The sequence below is a fragment of the Hemicordylus capensis genome, chromosome 2, assembly GCF_027244095.1.
Source record: "Hemicordylus capensis ecotype Gifberg chromosome 2, rHemCap1.1.pri, whole genome shotgun sequence".
Classification (NCBI taxonomy): domain Eukaryota; kingdom Metazoa; phylum Chordata; class Lepidosauria; order Squamata; family Cordylidae; genus Hemicordylus; species Hemicordylus capensis.
The window spans coordinates 265,898,618-265,916,572 of NC_069658.1; the positions used below are offsets into that span (position 1 = coordinate 265,898,618).

At 45.3% G+C, this 17,955-nt stretch overlaps 1 protein-coding gene across 1 annotated transcript; it reads left to right on the plus strand.

Annotated features, from left to right (window-relative positions):
• The first annotated feature begins 932 nt into the window (after window positions 1-932).
• OGG1 (8-oxoguanine DNA glycosylase) lies at window positions 933-17,855 on the plus strand. Its single transcript, XM_053295902.1, has 7 exons — window positions 933-1,259; window positions 4,792-5,165; window positions 6,941-7,120; window positions 10,024-10,205; window positions 10,416-10,563; window positions 12,175-12,224; window positions 15,094-17,855. The coding sequence occupies exons 1-7, from the start codon at window positions 1,039-1,041 to the stop codon at window positions 15,199-15,201; spliced, it is 1,263 nt and encodes a 420-aa protein (XP_053151877.1). The 5' UTR covers window positions 933-1,038; the 3' UTR covers window positions 15,202-17,855.
• Window positions 17,856-17,955: the final 100 nt, after the last annotated feature.

Here is a 17,955-nt window from a genome sequence, read left to right on the forward strand (position 1 = left end):
TGAAGCGATTTGTCTGCAATTGCCACCAGCTCATCTGGTGGCTACACAAATACAGGCCTCCTCTGTTGCCGACTCTGGAATGTGCTCCCTGCTGAAATAAGAGCCTCCCCATCTCTGACAACTTTTAGGACGTCTTTAAAGACACATTTATTCACCCAAGCCTTTTAACTAGACTTGTGGTTTTAAATTGTTTTAAGGTTTTAATTTTTTATTTTAGTGTAAACCACCCCAGAGATGGAAGTTTGGGGTGGTGTACAAACATAAGAATTCTTTTTCTGTGTAAACTGCTTTGAGAACTTTTTGTTGAAAAGTGGTATATTAATATTACTGATCAGATTTCCTTTAATCCAGTGACAGGTGGTAAACATTTTTAGTTTTAGAAGACCCCAGGGCTTTACTTAGCGATTGTTTCAAAATCGCTGGAAGCTCCTATAGAAGGCTGGGCGCCTCCCACCTTTTCTTTTTAAACAGGGCTTGTCCCAGTGTACATGGAGGGACTTAATGCCCGTGAGTTTGATGTGGGGCAAGAATCATTTATTTATTTAACATATTTTTATACCGCCCAAAACTTGTGTCTCTGGGCAGTTTACAACAAAATAAAAACAGAAAAAGTAAAATATTAGTTAAAATAAAAAGTTTAAAACATTCCAACAATTTAAAATGTTTAAAACAGCATTAAAACCATTAAAACAATATTAATTAAAAGCCTGGGTGAACAGATGCCTCTTTAAAGACTTTTTAAAAGCTGTCAAGAGATGCGGAGGCTCTTATTTCACTAGGCTCTTATTTCACTATTTACCCTCTCTTCCCCCCCACCCCCGCCCCTTTTTTCCTTTTTGGCAACCGTTTCAAACGGCCCTACCTTACTGCGCCTGCCCAATTCCCAACTCTAGACGGGAAGCATTTCTGCGGCCACCCACAAAGCCAGCTTTTCCGCTCCTTCAGGCCATAGAGAGAATACCAGCAGCCTAGAGTGACCACCGCCGAAATCCGTCTACCCCTGCGCGGTCCCTCCCACAAGTACAGTGTGGAAACTCTATGGTGATTTTTGCGGTTTCGGAGCTGCGGGATTCGTGGCGAGCTGTTGCTGCAGCACGGGGAAGAGCATCGGCAGCCGCGCGCCTGTCCCGAGGGCCGCAGAGGAACGACATGAACTCCCGCCCGGCACCGCTGCCTCGCGCTACCCCCTGGCGCTCCCTGCCTTGCCCGCGCGCCGATCTCCGCCTCGACCTGGTGCTTTGTGGCGGACAGACCTTCCGGTTAGTGCGCCCTCTAGTGGCTCCCGGTGTGGAATTGCAACCTACTAAGACGGATCCTCCCCTCCCCCCTAGAATGCCTTCGAGTGCATTGAGGCTTCCCTGCAGTCCTGTCTTCTCCTGTCCCCTCTCTGGGACCCCCATTGTGTCCCCTGGCCTATTTCTAGGGGTGACGTATTCCTTTATCCCACGACAGAGCTCCTGTGTATTAAGCGGTTCAGCAGGTGCTGCTTTCCTTGCCATAGTAATGCAGTGATGTGGAAAGCTGCACCTCTTGCATTTCTGCCTTTCACCGCGGTTGCTAAGGCGGAAGAGCTCTGCCAGAACATAGGTGGCAGCCTATGTTCTATTCTCTGCACTGTGTTTTTTGTAGTACTGTGTCTCCACTGACTCCTAAGTATCCCTCAACTTCCCAGTTTTTAATTCATCATTTATTTATTCTCTTCACAGTCTTGTTAGACAGATCACTTTTGTCTATCTCTTGTTTGCAAAGGGGAAATGGCCACAATGGTCTTTGGGCCACATTGCTAATTTTACATTTGCTAGCCTCTGAAAATTCAAAATCGCAGCATGGTCCATACAAACAGCCGTGGCACATCAAAATATTTATTGTTGATTAGCACTGAATCCTTTTTAAAGTATTGCTCCTCTGCATGCATACAATCCCCAACTTCATGAAGCTGAATTGCTAGAGCTTTCGGAATTCCTTTAATTCACCCTTGAGAGAGTATTACATAACCCAAACGCCACCTATTCAAGTATGGCTTGTTAGAATTGGTGGTTGCCAAGAAAGGAAGAAAGTACATTCTGTATACTATTTTTGTTGTTAGTGTGCACCGTTAGCTGTCAAAATGCATGCATATGCACCAAAGTGTTATGTGCATTCATGTGCTGTGAATGTGTATATTTGCAGTTCTGTAGCCATATGAAGATCTGTCCATTAACAAGAGACATGCAAAGGAGACTGGTGTCATTAAGAAATATAATGATGATGTTATTATTTTAAGTGCCGAAAAAACCAAAATGCTGTACAAACATAAGATTGGCCATGACAAGACCCTGCTCACCAGAAAAACAAGACACACCCCCTGCACTTCAGTAGGATGCACTTCAGCGAGACTGTTTTGTAGTAGAACCCTCCAAAGCCATGCTTTGAGACGTTCTATGCTAAAGTCACAGGCTGTAACTGTTTCAGATTTAACCTCAAGTAAAGGAGCACTCACTCTCCCATTATTATTATTATTATTATTATTATTAATAATTTGATTTCTATACTGCCCTTCCAAATATGACTCAGGGCAGTTTACACAGAGAAATAATACATAAATAAGATGGATCCCTGTCCCCAAAGGGCTCACAATCTAAAAAGAAACACAAGATAGACACCAACAACAGTCACTGGAGGTACTGTGCTGGGGGTGGATAGGGCCAGTTACTTTCCCGCTGCTAAATAAGGAGAATCACCATGTTAAAAGGTGCCTCTTTGCCAGGTTAGCAGGTTATTGTCTTTTATACTGCGATAAAAGACAGTAGACCAAGTGTGGTAATGGTTAGAGTGTTGAAATTGGGCCCAAATCTTGTTCAGCTCTAGGGCTTGCTGGCCTAATCACTGCTTCTGTCTCACCGTTGTTGTGAGGCTAAAGTGGGACCATAGCCCTCATGTAAGCTGCCCTGAGGTTTTTCGAGAGGGCTGCGAGAAGCTCCAAAAGGATCTCTCCAAACTGGGAGCGTGGGTGACAAAATTGCAAATGCAGGTCCATATTAGCAAGTGTAAAGTGATGCATATTGGGGCAAAAAAATCAAACCAAATTCACATATACTCTTATGGGGCCTGAATTGTCATTGACTGACCAGGAGAGGGATCTAGGGTTCATGCAGGGGTGTAGCCACCATTGGGCCAACGGGTTCAAAGAACCCAGGCTGCCAATGAAAAGGGCCGCCGAAGCCCCATGGCTCGGGCTCCAGAGGAGCCCAGAGCGAACTCCCCCCTCCCATGCCCAGGCTGCCAAGAGCCCAGGCGAACTCTCTGTTGGTTATTTTAGGCAGTGCTGGCTGCCCGATAGGACGTTTCCCCCTTTCTTTCCCTCCAGAGAGGGAAAGGAAGGGGAAAACGTCCTATCAGGCAGCCGGCGCTGCCTGAAATAACAAGCTAAGAGCTCACTCAGGCTCTCAGCAGCTCGGGCCATGCCGCCTTTGCACATGACAAATTGTTTAAATTATTTTTAAGTTTTATGTATGTTTTAACTTGTATGTTATTGTTAACTGCCAAAAGCCAAAAGTTTGGGGCGTTGTACAGATTTGATTGATTGATTGATTGATTTCTGGCAGCTGTGAAAAAGGCCAGTTCCATGCTAGGGATCATTAGGAAGGGGGTTGAAAATAATGCTGCTAATATTATAATGCCCTTATACAAAACTATGGTGCGGCCACATTTGGAGTACTGCGTACAGTTCCGGTCACCTTACTTCAAAAAGGAAATTATAGAACTATAGAACTTCTATAGAATTATAGAAAAGGAAATTATAGAGGGCAACGAAGATGATCAGGGGCCTAGGGCACCTTCCTGATGCAGCGAGGTTACAACACCTGGGGCTTTTTAGTTTAGAAAAAAGATGACTGCGGGGAGACATGATAGAGCTCTATAAAATCATGCATGATGTGGAGAAAGTGGACAGAGAGAAAAAAATTTCTCTCTCGCCTAACGCGAGAACCAGGAGTCATCCCCTAAAATTGATTGTCAGGAAGTTTAGGACCAACCGACAAAAGGAAGTACTTTTTCACACAACACAGAATTAACCTATGGAATTCTCTGCCACAAGATGTGGTGACACCCAACAGCCTGAAAGACTTTAAGAGGGGTTTAGATAAATTCATGGAAGACGGGTCTAGTTTGAGGGCTATAGGCCACCTCCAGCCTCAGAGGCAAGATGCCTCTGAATACCAGTTACAGGGGATCAACAGCAGGAGAGAGGGCATGCCCTCAGCTCTTGCCTGTGGGCTTCCCAGAGGCATATGGCGGGCCACTGTGTAAAACAGGATGCTGGACTAGATGGGCCCTGGGCCTGATCCAGCTGGGCTGTTCTTATGTTATTATGAGTAAGGGTGGGAAATAAATGTGAAAAATGAATGTGATATTGCCTCTCTTGGAAGTTTAGCCTTAACTTGTATGCTTTTGCTGCTTAGGGTGGTTAACCCTTTGGGGAACCCTCAGACAAGGTACTCTCAGTGAGCCCCCTCTACCTTCAAAAAATAGGGCGAGGAAGCTGAGAATTATGTCATGTTGCCATATTCAAAGTGAGTCCCGGTTGGAGTGGGGAATCCTCTGCTGGACCCAATAAATAACTGACCGATGCCATAATAAGGGATGTCCGAGGACATGAAGCCATCTTATTGAAGCTGATCTGGTGTAGGTCTGGTGACTGCCTGGGAAAGAGATATAATGTTTGTTTTTAAAAAACAGTAAATGAGAGGCCTCTAGGTTAGCTTTTCTTAATGATAATTGGTGTGCCTGCTATTGGGCCTGTGTGCATCTCAGGTGGTCTGAAACCAGCCCTGGCTACTGGACTGGAGTGCTGGCAGGACGAGTGTGGACTCTCACACAGTCAGAGGAACAGCTTTGGTACACGCTGCATGAAGAGGAGAAGGAGGAGGGCAGCAGGGAGGAAGATGGCCTCTCTGAGCCACCGCTCAAGAAAAGCAGAAAGCAGCCACAGCCTGACACAAGCCGAGCTGGAGTGAGTGAACGCTCCGGCAGCCATTTGTCAGGAGAGCTGATCCGGGGAATGGACGGACTGAACCCATCACAGATCCTCCAGGACTATTTCCAGCTACATGTAAATGTATCGACACTCTATCAGAGTTGGTCCTATATTGACCCCCACTTCCGACAAGTAGCCATCAAGTTCCCAGGTAGGTGAGCTCAGGGAAAGCAGCCCGCACTGGACATTCAAGACGTTGTGGTATATGAGCAAAATGTAACTTAACTTATGTGATGGATGGAGAACAAGAGGGAAGGAAGGGCTCATTTAGTCGGACTTGACCTCAGTCACTCATGCTTTGGTGACACCCAGATTGGTCTACTGCAATGCACTATATGTAGGGCTGCTCTTGAAGACAGTTTGGAAGTTTCAGCTGGTCCAGAATGCTGCTGCAAGGATGCTCGTGGGTGCAAGTCACTTCACCAGTGTTACACCCATCTTGTGGCACCTTATGGTTACCAGTCCACTTCCAGACTAGATTCAAGGTGCTGGTCTTGATCTTTAAAGCCCTACATGACTTGGGGCCGGAGTACCTGTCAGACCACAATCACCCATATGAACCTGCCAGGGCCCTCTGTTCAGCATCTCAGGCCCTGCTCATGGCTCTGCCACTAACGGAGAACCAACTGGTGGGGTCTAAAGACAGGACCTTTTTGGTTGTGGCCCCTCGGCTTTGGAACACCCTCCCAGAAGAGCTTCGCCACACTTCCTCCCTCAGTGTTTTTAAGAAGCAATTGAAGACATCTTTTTTTAGAGAGGCTTTTAAATATTTTATTCGTTATTATATCTGGTAGGTTTCTTAGTTTTTAACTTTTTAATTATTATTTTTAATGTGAAACTTTTAAAATTTGTAACTCTAAATGTGGTTTTCGCTTGGTCTTTTAACTTTTTGAATTTTATTGTTTTGTGTATCTGTTTTATTAATGTTGTAAGCAACCCCGAGCATGCTGGAGGGGCAGAGTATAAATATTTTTAACAAACAGGTCCATCAGTTAGTGCATCAGGGTACCTCAGGAGATGGCAAAGGTAGGTGTTTGTGTTTCTTTTACCTAAAGATGATAAGCCTCCAGCAGGGCTGTGCTCCATGATTTCAAGAGGGTAAAATTTCTCAAAGAAACTGGTTCAGCATTTAGATTCTTGATAATTTTAGCTTTCTTCTTCTTTTACCCCCCCCCCCGCCAAAAAAAAAGCCGTTGTCATCTCTGGTCCCCATAGTTACAGAGATAGTTTTGGAAATGTGCAGACAGACAGTGACAGCCTCTGCTGAAGGGAAGATCTTATTGTTCCGAGCCCTCTAATCCCTGTGTGGATATTTAGCTCCTTTAGTTACTTACCACTGTGTGTATTTTGCATTTTCAAAACCCAAACATCTGTGGCCTAGTCATTCAAATTTGGCACCAAGAAAAGCTGAACTCTGTGAAATGTATAAATGATGCCAAACAAGTACATGGGTGGAATTTTGCTTATTGTACATAGATTATTCTGCAACTGATAGGGTGTCACATAAGGTGATACTAAAATCCCATCTCCTAATCACTGGGAATCCCACTCAATCTCTCTTCCCTCACCCGAAAGGAGAGACTTCTGAGATTTCCCCAGGTCTTGCCTACAAGTTTACAAGCCTCTTTTTCAGCCTTGATGCTTAGAAACTTTGTTTTTTATTTTTTGGTTTTAAAAAAGGTTAGATTCTTAGGAGGCTGAATTCTGTGTCCAGTCTCATATTCCACACATTTATTTATTATTTATTTATTATTCATCTAGCACATTTTTATACCACCCTAACCCAAGGTATGTAACATGTTTGCAAAATACATACAGTCCTAGACCCTGGGATAATCCCCTTCAGCTTATTTCCGTGGGCTCTGCGGTCCCACACTGTGTGAGCAAACCAAATGTCTGCTTGCCTGCCTCCCTGTGTCCTCTCAGGAGTGCGGGTGCTGCGGCAGGATCCCGTGGAATGCCTCTTCTCTTTCATCTGCACCTCCAACAACCATCTCTCACGCATCACCAACATGATCCAGCACTTGTGCCAGGCCTTTGGGCGCCGCCTGTGTCAGCTGGACACCAAGGCATACCATGCATTCCCTTCGCTGCAGGCCATGGCAGGTAAGGAGTCTCTTGACACGTTCTCTAGGTACAGGTGGATTGGAGGAGGAGGGAGGGAGGCTGGCTGGCTGGCTAAAAATCTTTATTTTCTTCTTTTAAACCCCAAAGAAGTCTCTGGTCCTCATGGTTACAGAGAGAGTTTTAGAAGGGTGCAGGGAGCAACACGTAGATTATGCCATGGAGCATGAAATTTGACATTTTAGGCAACATTTAGGTTTATTTTATTATTTTTATTTTATTTAGCATATTTTTATACCGCTCCAAACCCACGTCTCTGGGCGGTTTACAACAAAATAAAAACAGAAAGTAAAACATGAGTTAAAACAAAAGCAGGTGGGATAAAATCTTGAGCCCCATTTAATGATAAATAACATGTCTATCCCATTTTGGGGGTAAAAGCCACCAGGAAGTTTTTCACACCCGCCTTTTCTTTCGCTTCTCCTCCGGAATGGAGAGGTGTGTTCACATATCAGCCAAATTTGCCCCGAAGTCCCTGTGAGTTATCAGGGAGCACTTCACACACAATTTGGGTTTTCCATTGTGCGTTTAGAGTATAGCCTGAGGCTGAAAGCGGAAACACACTTGGAGCCAGATGAACCTGGAACTGCCTGTTTTGCATGCAGAAGGTTGCACTTTCCCATCCCTGACATCTCCAAGTAGGGCTGGGAATGACTCCTCTGGAGTCCTGGAAAGCTGCTGCCAGTCCATGCAGACAGTACTGAGCTAAATGGACCCGTGTTCTGACCTATGGCTGTGTGTTGCTCCTAAGGACAGGAATTGCACAACTAGGAGCCACTACAGAAAAGGCCCTCTCTCAAGTCCTCACCTCTGATGGCGTAGGAACCAGGAGCAGGGCCTCTGAGCATCTGGATAGGCTGATATGGGACTCGTGGTTGCACTGGGTGGTGGGAGGAGGAGACAGCACATTTTTGACTAGGATAAACATTTTCCTACAGTTAATGAAGAAAAGCATTACCTTTTGTACACTATCAGAATTTCTGCTGAGAAATACCATTTACAGGTTGAGTATCCCTTATCTGAACTGCTTGGGACCAGAAGTGTTCCAGATTTCAGAATATTTGCATACTGTGATGAGATATCTTGGGCATGGGATCCAAGTCTAAACATGAAAGGTTACTGTACACTGTATTTTATTTTTTTAGGTTTGATTTAAAGTATAAAAACAAATAAGCATTGAATTTACGATAACTACAGGTAGCTGTAAATGTAATGAAAACTAATAGCAAGAAAATTTTGAATGCAATAATGTTGCTGGTCATGTTAGACTCAAACATGAAATTCAAATTTCATGTGAAAATAATGTTTTGTACTTACTAAAAAAAGCTGTGGTTTCCGGATTTTGGAGCATTCTGGATTCCGGATGTCCGGATTAGAGATACTCAACCTGTACTAACAGTCTCTTAATTTATAGTTTTCTGTTTAGATAGTGAAAAACATTTAGAATTGCTTGAGAACAACATTTTGGAACATTTGAGCCTGTGCTCAAATGAATTGACACAGACATCACCATCAGGAAAGCTGCCATACAATGACATATAGGAGATAGCTAAGGCCTAAAAAGTTAAAGAAACTTTTGAAGCCGTAGATAACTGCTGGAAATGTGGGCAGTTGGCAGTGGATTTTAAGTCCTGCTGACTTTGTTGTTGTACAACTATTTTGTGGAGAATGAATGCATGGAGGAGGAGGATCATGCCTTCTGCCCCCATGCATTTATCCCAAGGTCAGAAAAGAGCCTGTGTATGTTATCTCCATGCAGTTGGGGACTCAGTGGCAACAGGAAAATCTAACAAAAACAATGATCTTGCAATAGGCCTATTTGCATTAGAAATACCTTTACATGTAAATAGATTATGTGAAACTTAAAATTTAGTCATCTTTTTAAATTCAGAGGCCCTTTCTAGTGTGAGGCTCTATGCTATAGCTTACTTACATAGGAACATGGGAAACTGCCATATACTGAGTCAGACCCTTGGTCTATCTAGCTCAGTATTGTCTTCCCAGACTGGCAGCGGCTTCTCCAAGGTTGCAGGCAGGAATCTCTCTCAGCCCTATCTTGAAGAAGCCAGAGAGGGAACTTGAAACCTTCTGCTCTTCCCAGAGTGGCTCCATCCCCTGAGGGGAATATCTTGTAGTGCTCACACATCAAGTCTCCCATTCAGATGCAACCAGGGCAGACCCTGCTTAGCTAAGGGGACAAGTCATACTTGCTACCATAAGACCAGCTCTCCTCTCAAGCTAGGTACTTAGCTTGTACCTAAATCCAGCACTGTTTCCAGGAACAGCTTTTGTCAGAGTTGGCACCCCTACTGGTTACCATTGCTTACAGAGGTATTTGTCCTGTTTCTTGGGTATCAGAAACGGGTTGTTAGAGAAGGTGATGTGGAGATGGTTGCTTATTAATTTACTGCAGCTAGAATTGAGATTGCTAAATTATGGAAATCTTCCAAATTGCCTTCAGTAGGGGACTGGTTGTCTGTTGGCCCTTTTGGGAGGTTATGAAGCTGGTTAAAATATTATGAGAGTTAAGGGAGGCTGACATAAGAAATGCCTTCTATGATAGATGGAAGACATGTATTTGATTTTGTAATGTGGCATGTGGGTATAATGATGGCAAGCAGTACTTTCTTACTTTCTCAGTTGCTCACTATAACTGAGCTGGGCATTACTTTCTTCTAGCCAACTGGTGTTCTGCTACAATGTATTTTACTGGAATATTATTATTAATTAATTATTAATTACAGGTTTATACCACTAAAAAAAGTGCCTCATGGTGGTTTACAAAAAAATTATTTCTGTTGTTTTCTGGATGTGTTTTTCTCTATTTGATGACACTTTTTTAAAAAAGAGGGTGAGATGATTCTTCTCTGGATATCCCGCTGCAGGGGCAGACACAGAAGCCCGGCTGCGAGAGCTGGGTTTTGGGTATCGGGCACGGTTTGTTAGTGAGAGCGCCCGCGCCGTTCTGAAGACACTGGGTGGTGCTGCCGGCCTGCAGCAGTTACGCACCGTCCCTTATGAGCAGGCCCGACATGCATTGTGCACCCTTCCTGGAGTGGGAGCCAAGGTGAGTGTCAGTGGGCTACCACGCCCTCCTGTTGCCATGGTAACCAATGCCTGATTGATTAAGTGTGGGCGTTTGTGGTGGCATGAGAATGACAGTGGTTGTGGTGGTTTGGGGGAAAGGGTTGTTATTGGTTGTGGTGGTGGGTGGCCTTGAAATGCTGACGGAAATCTGATGACTTCAGTGCCATGTTCTTTACTTCCCTCCTTGCAGGTAGCCGACTGTGTGTGTCTTATGTCACTGGACAAGGCTGAAGCGGTGCCTGTCGACACCCATATATGGCAGGTTGCCAAACGGTACTACGGCCAAGAGCTGGGCCTGGGGGCCCGCAGTGTGACGGAGCGCGTACATCGGGAAATTGGTAAGAGCTGGGCTGGGGTGTTTGTGTTGTGAACCGCAACAGCCTAGTTTCTCTCCAGATTTCTGTTTGGAGTCCAACCATTGGGACTCTGACGCCTGGTCTTAGTTGCCGCCACAGGCATCACTTTCAAACTAGAACAGGTGACACATGTGCCACCCCCGAAACACTGGGCAACATCCAGACTAGTTAGTTGTGACTGAGCACCACTGAGACACATTCATCCTGACTAACTTAAGTTCCATTAATTTCAATGGTTGGCATACTGCGCAACAGTATATCAGCCTAGTAATGTTGTGTTAGTGTAGTGTGCATAAATTGTGTTACACAAGAGTAAGCCCATTGGAAACAATGGACTTAATCTTGGGCAGCACAAACTGTGCAACATTACTAGGCTGATATACTCTTGCACAGTACATTGACTAATAGGACTTAGTCACAACTGACTTAATCTGGATGTTGCCCACTAGCTACAGCACACACCCACACACACACCCCTAACTTCCTCATTTACTCACACCCAGAAAATGTAGAGTAAAAACTCTATCAAATATAGAGTAAACTTATTGCTAAGATTCCACCCAATAGAGGCTGCTCACTTGTGAGCACCTGAACAGAAGAAAGACAAAAAGGCCAAAGCTTTCTCAGCTACGGGGTTAGCTACGGCCAGTGGCCGACATGATGCACGGTAGTCAGCTGGTGCAAGAAGGGCTGTGGATCCACAGGGAGCATCTAACCTCCCTGCAGTGATGGCACGTTGTGCCTTCTCTTTCCACTTACAGAAATCGATTCCTGAGGGCTGTGTGACCCTCAGGAAGAGATTCCTGCAAGTGGGGAAGGCTTTTGGAGGGAATGGAGAAATTACTCTCTGATCCCGGCTGTAGAATGTAAGGAGGAGTGTCCAGGGATGCTGCAGGCTCCCCATGGGCCTGAAGCCCTTCTTACACCAACTGACTGCTGTGCTGCCTGTTGGTCAGTGTGTCTGGCTGTTGCAAGCACTCACTGAGGCCTGGCAGAGTGCATTGCTGAACATGGGAAGGACTCCAGGCTCTGGTTGTGGGGTGGAGATAGGCTTGAAGATATGAAGCATTCTGGTCCGTGTGAGCCAACTGAGAGGTATAGCCACCTTGTTTTCCTCACCCCATTTGGAACATAGGAAGCTGTCATATACTGAGTCATACCATAGGTCCATCCAGCTCAATATAGTCTACACAGACTGGCAGCGGCTTCTCCAAGGTTGCAGGCAGGAATCTCTCTCAGCCCTATCTTAGAGATGCCAGGGAGGGAACTTGGAACCTTCTGCTCTTCCCAAAGCGACTCCATCCTCGAATCTTGCAGTGTTCACGCTCCGAGTCTCCCTTTCATATGCAACCAGGGCAGACCCTGCTTAGCTCAGGGGACAAGTCATGCTTGCTACAACAAGGCCAGTTCTCCTCTCCTCCCAACAGGAGTAGACATCTTTTCTCTAACAAGGAGCCTAGAGATGAATCATAATAGTACAAGGCATGATATGTGCTCTGCCAAGACATTGAGCCTCACTTCAGCCTCCAGCTACAGTCAAGATTGTCTCTGTATAACTTAGTAAGCCTATTCTGTTGTCTGCTCTGCCTTCAGGGAACTTCTTCCGGAGCCTGTGGGGACCATATGCTGGCTGGGCCCAGGCGGTGAGTCATGATGACCATTTATTTATTTTTATTTATTTTTACATTTTATATCCCGCTCTTCCTCCAAGGAGCCCAGAGTGGTGTACTACATACTTAGGTTTCTCCTCACAACAACCCTGTGAAGTAGATTAGGCTGAGAGAGAAGTGACTGGCCCAGAGTCACCCAGCTAGTTTCATGGCTGAATGGGGATTTGAACTCAGGTCTCCCCGGTCCTAGTCCAGCACTCTAACCACTATACCATGCAATCCCTGGCCACTCTCCCCTCGAACAAGGATTCCCAGATGTTGTTCACTACAACTCCCAGCATCCCCAGCTGCAGTGGCCTTTGGCTGGGGATTCTGGGAGTTGTAGTCAACAACATCTGGGAATCCCTGTTCGAGGAAACACTGTCCCTGACCCTTTCCGTTCCCCACTGCCCACAGTGCTTTGTGCATGTCAGCTGTGATCAAGACTCTGTCACAGAAACATGGGAAGCTCCCTTGTCAACTCATTGATCATCTAGCTCCATATTGTCTGACAGCTGCTCTCCAGGTTTTCAGGCAGGAATCTTTCCCAGCTCTATATGGAGATGGTGGGGATTGAACCTGGGACCTTCTGCATGCAAAGCAGATGCTCTACCACTGAGCTATGGCACAAGACTGATACCCCACTTGTGTGCTCTGCACTTACGTTGCCCATGGTTTTGGGTGGGTGCCCAGTTCAGCATTCTCTGAGCCTTAGTTTCATTTTCCAAAAGTAATGTTGCCTAGTTTCTATCCCTTAAGGATAATAACAACAATAATAATACTTAGCATTTGTATAGTGCTTTTGGGTAAAGTGTTTTGCACATATTATTTGGTTGAAGTCCTTACTACAACCCTGCAGAGTAAGCATAAATATCCCTATACAGTATTGCAGCTGGGGAGCTGAGGCTGAGAAAGAGTCGCTTACCTAAGGCCAGTTATGGGATTAAGGGGTGGGTTTATGGTAGAGGGGAGATTCAAACTGGGGAAGTTCTGATTTGTAGCCCAGTCTCTTAGCCACTAAGCTACACCATCTCTAAGGAATAAAAGACAGGCTGCCAAGTGTATGGGCAATACCTGGTGGTGTCTCAGAAGCAGGAAGAGGAACAGAGCACAGTTTCTAGAGGCCAGTGCTTTGCAGAGCTCCCTGCCCCTATCCTATAATTTGCAAATGCTGATGGAACAATGTACATGTTATCCAGCTTTTCTTGCTGCAGTACATGGATTACTTGGTAGAGAAACTTGATTTCTCTTAGCTCTTACTAAAGGATAATCACACCAGAGCAACCTTTCTGGATCGGACCAAAGGTCTCTAGTTCAGCTTCAGATTTCTCACTACGGCCCATCGGAAGCTCCCAAGAAGGTCAAAAGCAGGGCCTGAAGGCAATAGGTCTTTCCCCCGCCATCGCCTCTGCACCCAGCAGCTGGTTTTCAATGGCATACTGCCCTTGTACATGGAGCTTTCATATAGCCAGCATGACTTCCGGCCAATGACAGACCTCAGCTCATCTCCACTTGTAGAGGCATCTCAGCTAGTGGCCATAACTGCATTTGTGGCAGTGGATTCCATACATGAATTGTGTTGTTTGAAAAAAATCATCCCCCCCACCCTTCTCAATATACACAGACAAGCACTATGCCCACTTCTGGTTGTAGCCTGTCTCAAAAATCATGCAGCTGTGGTAACTAAAGAATGTTTCCCTGTGCTGTCTTATGCTGGTCTCTGTTTGTGTATATTGGCTTGTTTTTCTTTACCTTGGCCACAATGGGAAATTAAACATTTTCTTATAGAGAAATGAGCTTAAGCAAAGGTGAGTTTTTTCCTCGTCTGGGACAGGTGGCAATTTCAGCTGGGGACCTCTTCAGTGCTTGTTGTAAACCGCCCAGAGACATGAGTTTTGGGCAGTATAGAAATATGGCAAATAAATAAATAAATAAAATAAGTATGGGAGAAAAGGTCGGGTATCCCTGAATGCAATCCGCAGGCTCTCCTCTTGACACCACCCAATTTTAGCCCTATTATGCCCCCTGCTGGAGAATTCTGAAAACAGTGGGTGCAGTACTATTGGTGTAGGCCTGAGCCAGACCAAAGCCATGTTACCTTTCATATATTCTGTCTGTGTAAAGGGGTCCTAGGGGATTCCTTATAAGGAGTTGCTTTTCTGTGCCAAGGAGCGCCAGGAGATACTAGATAAGGTGATGAGGTATTCACCTAAAAGAATACATGCGCAGAAGTTAGCTGGAAATTTACAGAAAGTCCAGACAAAGGAAAGGGGCAGTACCTATGCACCATCTCCTAGACTATAAATATGTCATGCTTGTATATGTCTGGGTCTTGAGCGATAGCTGCCAAGACCTTTGTTACTATAGAGCAAAATAAAGCCTTTTAAATCCTTCTCGACTGGTGACGTGTTTGGCTACTGACCCCGAAAAGAACCTCTCTTTGTTGGGGTACAACAATATGTGCATTACAACGTAATGTTTGTGCAGTTGCACACGTGCACAATTGAGCTCATGAAAAAACGGCAGAGCTGCATGACAGTGTGGCCATGATTTCCAATGGCCACACTGTTGAGCGCCTCCTTTTGTGCTTCCACAAGCACACACTTGTGCAACTGTGTGGAGGTTACATTGCAGTGTGCACTAGACCGTTGGCCAGTAGCTAAAAGGGTCGCCTCTCAAAAGGAGATGGGGCCAGGCCCCACTTTAGTTCAAGCACTGGACTTCTCAAGCTGCCAATATCTGTTTAGGGAGATTTTAGCCCTTTCCACCTCATTTCTGTGGTTATCCTCCCCTCCCCAGGTTATTTTCAGTTACCCCCTCCCACCCTAAACATTTGATAACTCTGACTCTCCTTCCTTCTTAGGTTCTTTTTTGTGCTGATCTAAGAAAGTACCATGACTCATCTTCAGATCCAGACGCCAAACACCGGTGTGCCAAAGTTGCCCGAAGCAGCCATTCTATCTTGACATAATAATCTTCCTTTGTTAGCCCACTATTGTTTGGGAATTTAAATCAAGCAAGTAAGAAACTATTTACTCTACAGCACTGGAGCCAGACAGACTGGAGAACAGGGCTTTGTTTGAGCTGCAGAAGAGGGCCTTTCTGTGGTGCTCCTATTTAAGCGGATGCTTTTTTTGCCACCAGGGGGCACTTGTGGTATGAGCTTGATGTATAGTACTGTGGTATAGAATAGAATGCTTTTCCTGTAGCTTTTGTCATTTGCTTAGGCCGTGGGGTATAGTATATTGTTGTGGCACAGGCCACTTTCTCTGCTGGGCCACTGGAGGCCCCTACTCCACTTAGCAGAGCCATGACCTTGCTAAGGTCCAAGAGCTAGAACTTAGGTCTGCGCAAGGACTATGACTGGCTATCCCAAAACATACAACATTGTAATTCTTACATGACAGTCTGATGTGGTGTGCCAGGGAGGGCCAGGCATGCTGGGATTTCATCTGATATTAACAAGCTTGTTGGCTTCAGTTACCTGGATGGGATTGGCCAGCCGGCTGCCTCGGGGCTAGATCAGGCCTGCTCAACTTTGCGGGCCCCCAGCTGTTTTTGGACTACAACTCCCATAATCCCCAGCCACTGTGGCCAGTAGCCAGGGATTATGGGAGTTGTAGGACAACATCTGCAGGAGGGCCAGAGATGAGCAGCCTTGGGCTAGATTCAACTTTAAAGGAATGTCACCTGGCCTTTCAGGTCTGCCAAGGTTTGTGTGAGAAAAAGCTTGCCCACTATTTCACTTGTAAAGAACTGTTTGCAAGTTGTGCGGGAGAGATGGCCCACACTTTTAATGTTACAGCTCTCTTGAGATATTGTATGTAGTTTTGTATATGTAATGTGTACATGCTGTGTGTGTAGATGCATGCACGTGTGAAGCCCTTGCCACTGGATGGCATCTACTTTATTATGGATCCTGGCCACTCGTCAAGGGTCAGTTTGTGTGGCAGACCAAAAATTGCATCCCTGAAGCTGTTAGCCCAGGGGGAGAGGGGAGGCTTCCATTGGCACCAATGCAAGCTTCTCTTCTGAGGCTAATAGCAGTGGGTGGGTGGGTGCGACTTATGTCAGGAGTCAGGTGCATGATGGGAAAGGATTAAATAATCCCTCTCAACATGCCCCAGACCTAATTCTGATCAGTTTTTTCCCCCAGCTATTTAACTGTTTTTTTAAAGCAAGGCCAAAGTATTTAACGTTACACATAGTTTGTCCCTGTAGAAAGCAATGACATGAATTAAGCGTGACTGACAAAAAAATCCCACTTCTTTCAATGGGACTTAGTCATGACCAGCTTCATCTGGATTAAGGCCACTATGCTTTGGAGGGAATTGACACTCTACAAAAAGAGAACCTGTCCCTGCAGCCCACACAGGAGGAGCATACTGCGCATTACATGCGTGTGGCAACATTCACGCAGTTGTGTGAGAGCACTATATGCAAGAACTGCACAAGCAAGCACAGTTGAGCAATTGCCAACCATGAGAAATAATGTCCAGGAAATGTGCGGCTGCGTTTGCATAATTCTTGCATGTAGCGCAAGAGCGCTCTTGTGCAACTGCATGACCATTACATTCTCTCTCTCTCTCTCTCTCTCACACACACCCACACACCAACCAACCATGTTGTGCAGTATGTCAGCTAGGGACAGTACAGATCACCAGGCCAGAGACTGAAATAGCTACATTGTGCCAAAGTGAACACCAATCTCTTGTCAACAGTATTTTTGTCCCACTTTGAGTGTGATGCCGTGCTACCACCCTCAGTTGTTGAAGAAGCGTCCTTATTCTTACCTTGTACAGATGTCTTCCTCCCGTCCCAGCCTATATGTTTGCATATACATATCTTAACAGAGGCTGCCCACTTTATGGATAATTTTCTTAACAGTCTCTCATGCAGTCCCCATCAGTGTTCCCTCTAACAGGGATTCTCAGATGTTGACTACAACTCCCAGAATCCCTAGGTGCAATGACTTTTGCTTGGGGACTATGGGAGTTGTAGTCAACAACATCTGGGAATCCATGTTAGAGGGAACACTGGTCCCGTCACGGCATGTTGTGTCTTGCTTAGAAGACTTCTGTCATTTGATTCAGAGGCCAGTTGAGATTGCTTGTGATGTTCCAGCCTGGCCTCTTACATTCAAGAAAATAACATGAAATGAATGAAGAGCCATCAAATGTAATCTTCCCTGGCTCTTGCTTCTTCCTGTGCCTGGAGTTTCTGAACTTCTCGTGCTTTTCCTTTTTCTCATTCTTTTCTAAGATGTTTTCCATTTAAATTATATTCTGTAAGCTAAATTGTAGGTGCCATAAACTAAGCACAATTTAAGACCCACGGATTTCTGAAGAGATTTAACATGTGCTTTGACTCCTCTGTCAGAATCAATTGGATTTTCAAATGCATGCAGATTTGACAGGCTTGTGCCTTGTGTGTTTTATAATCTGTAGGTCATTATTCTTATTTCCCATCCCTTGCCCCTGTTCCTGTTCCTTTTTGTCTTTTTCTGTTTCTAGATTGTAAGCCTCTCTGGAAAGGGACCTATTTATTTTTAACCTTTTATGAGTGCTTAGTTTTCTTCTAGGTGCTGTCTCAATTGTAATTAATAAACCAACATTTGCTTCTCTAGGCCTCTCTCTCTTTTGCTTTGTTCATCCCTTAGAGATGGGTCTGCAAGACTGGTCTCTGGGCTGGTTGTTGGTGGATCAGTGGCAGCTTCCTCCTTCTC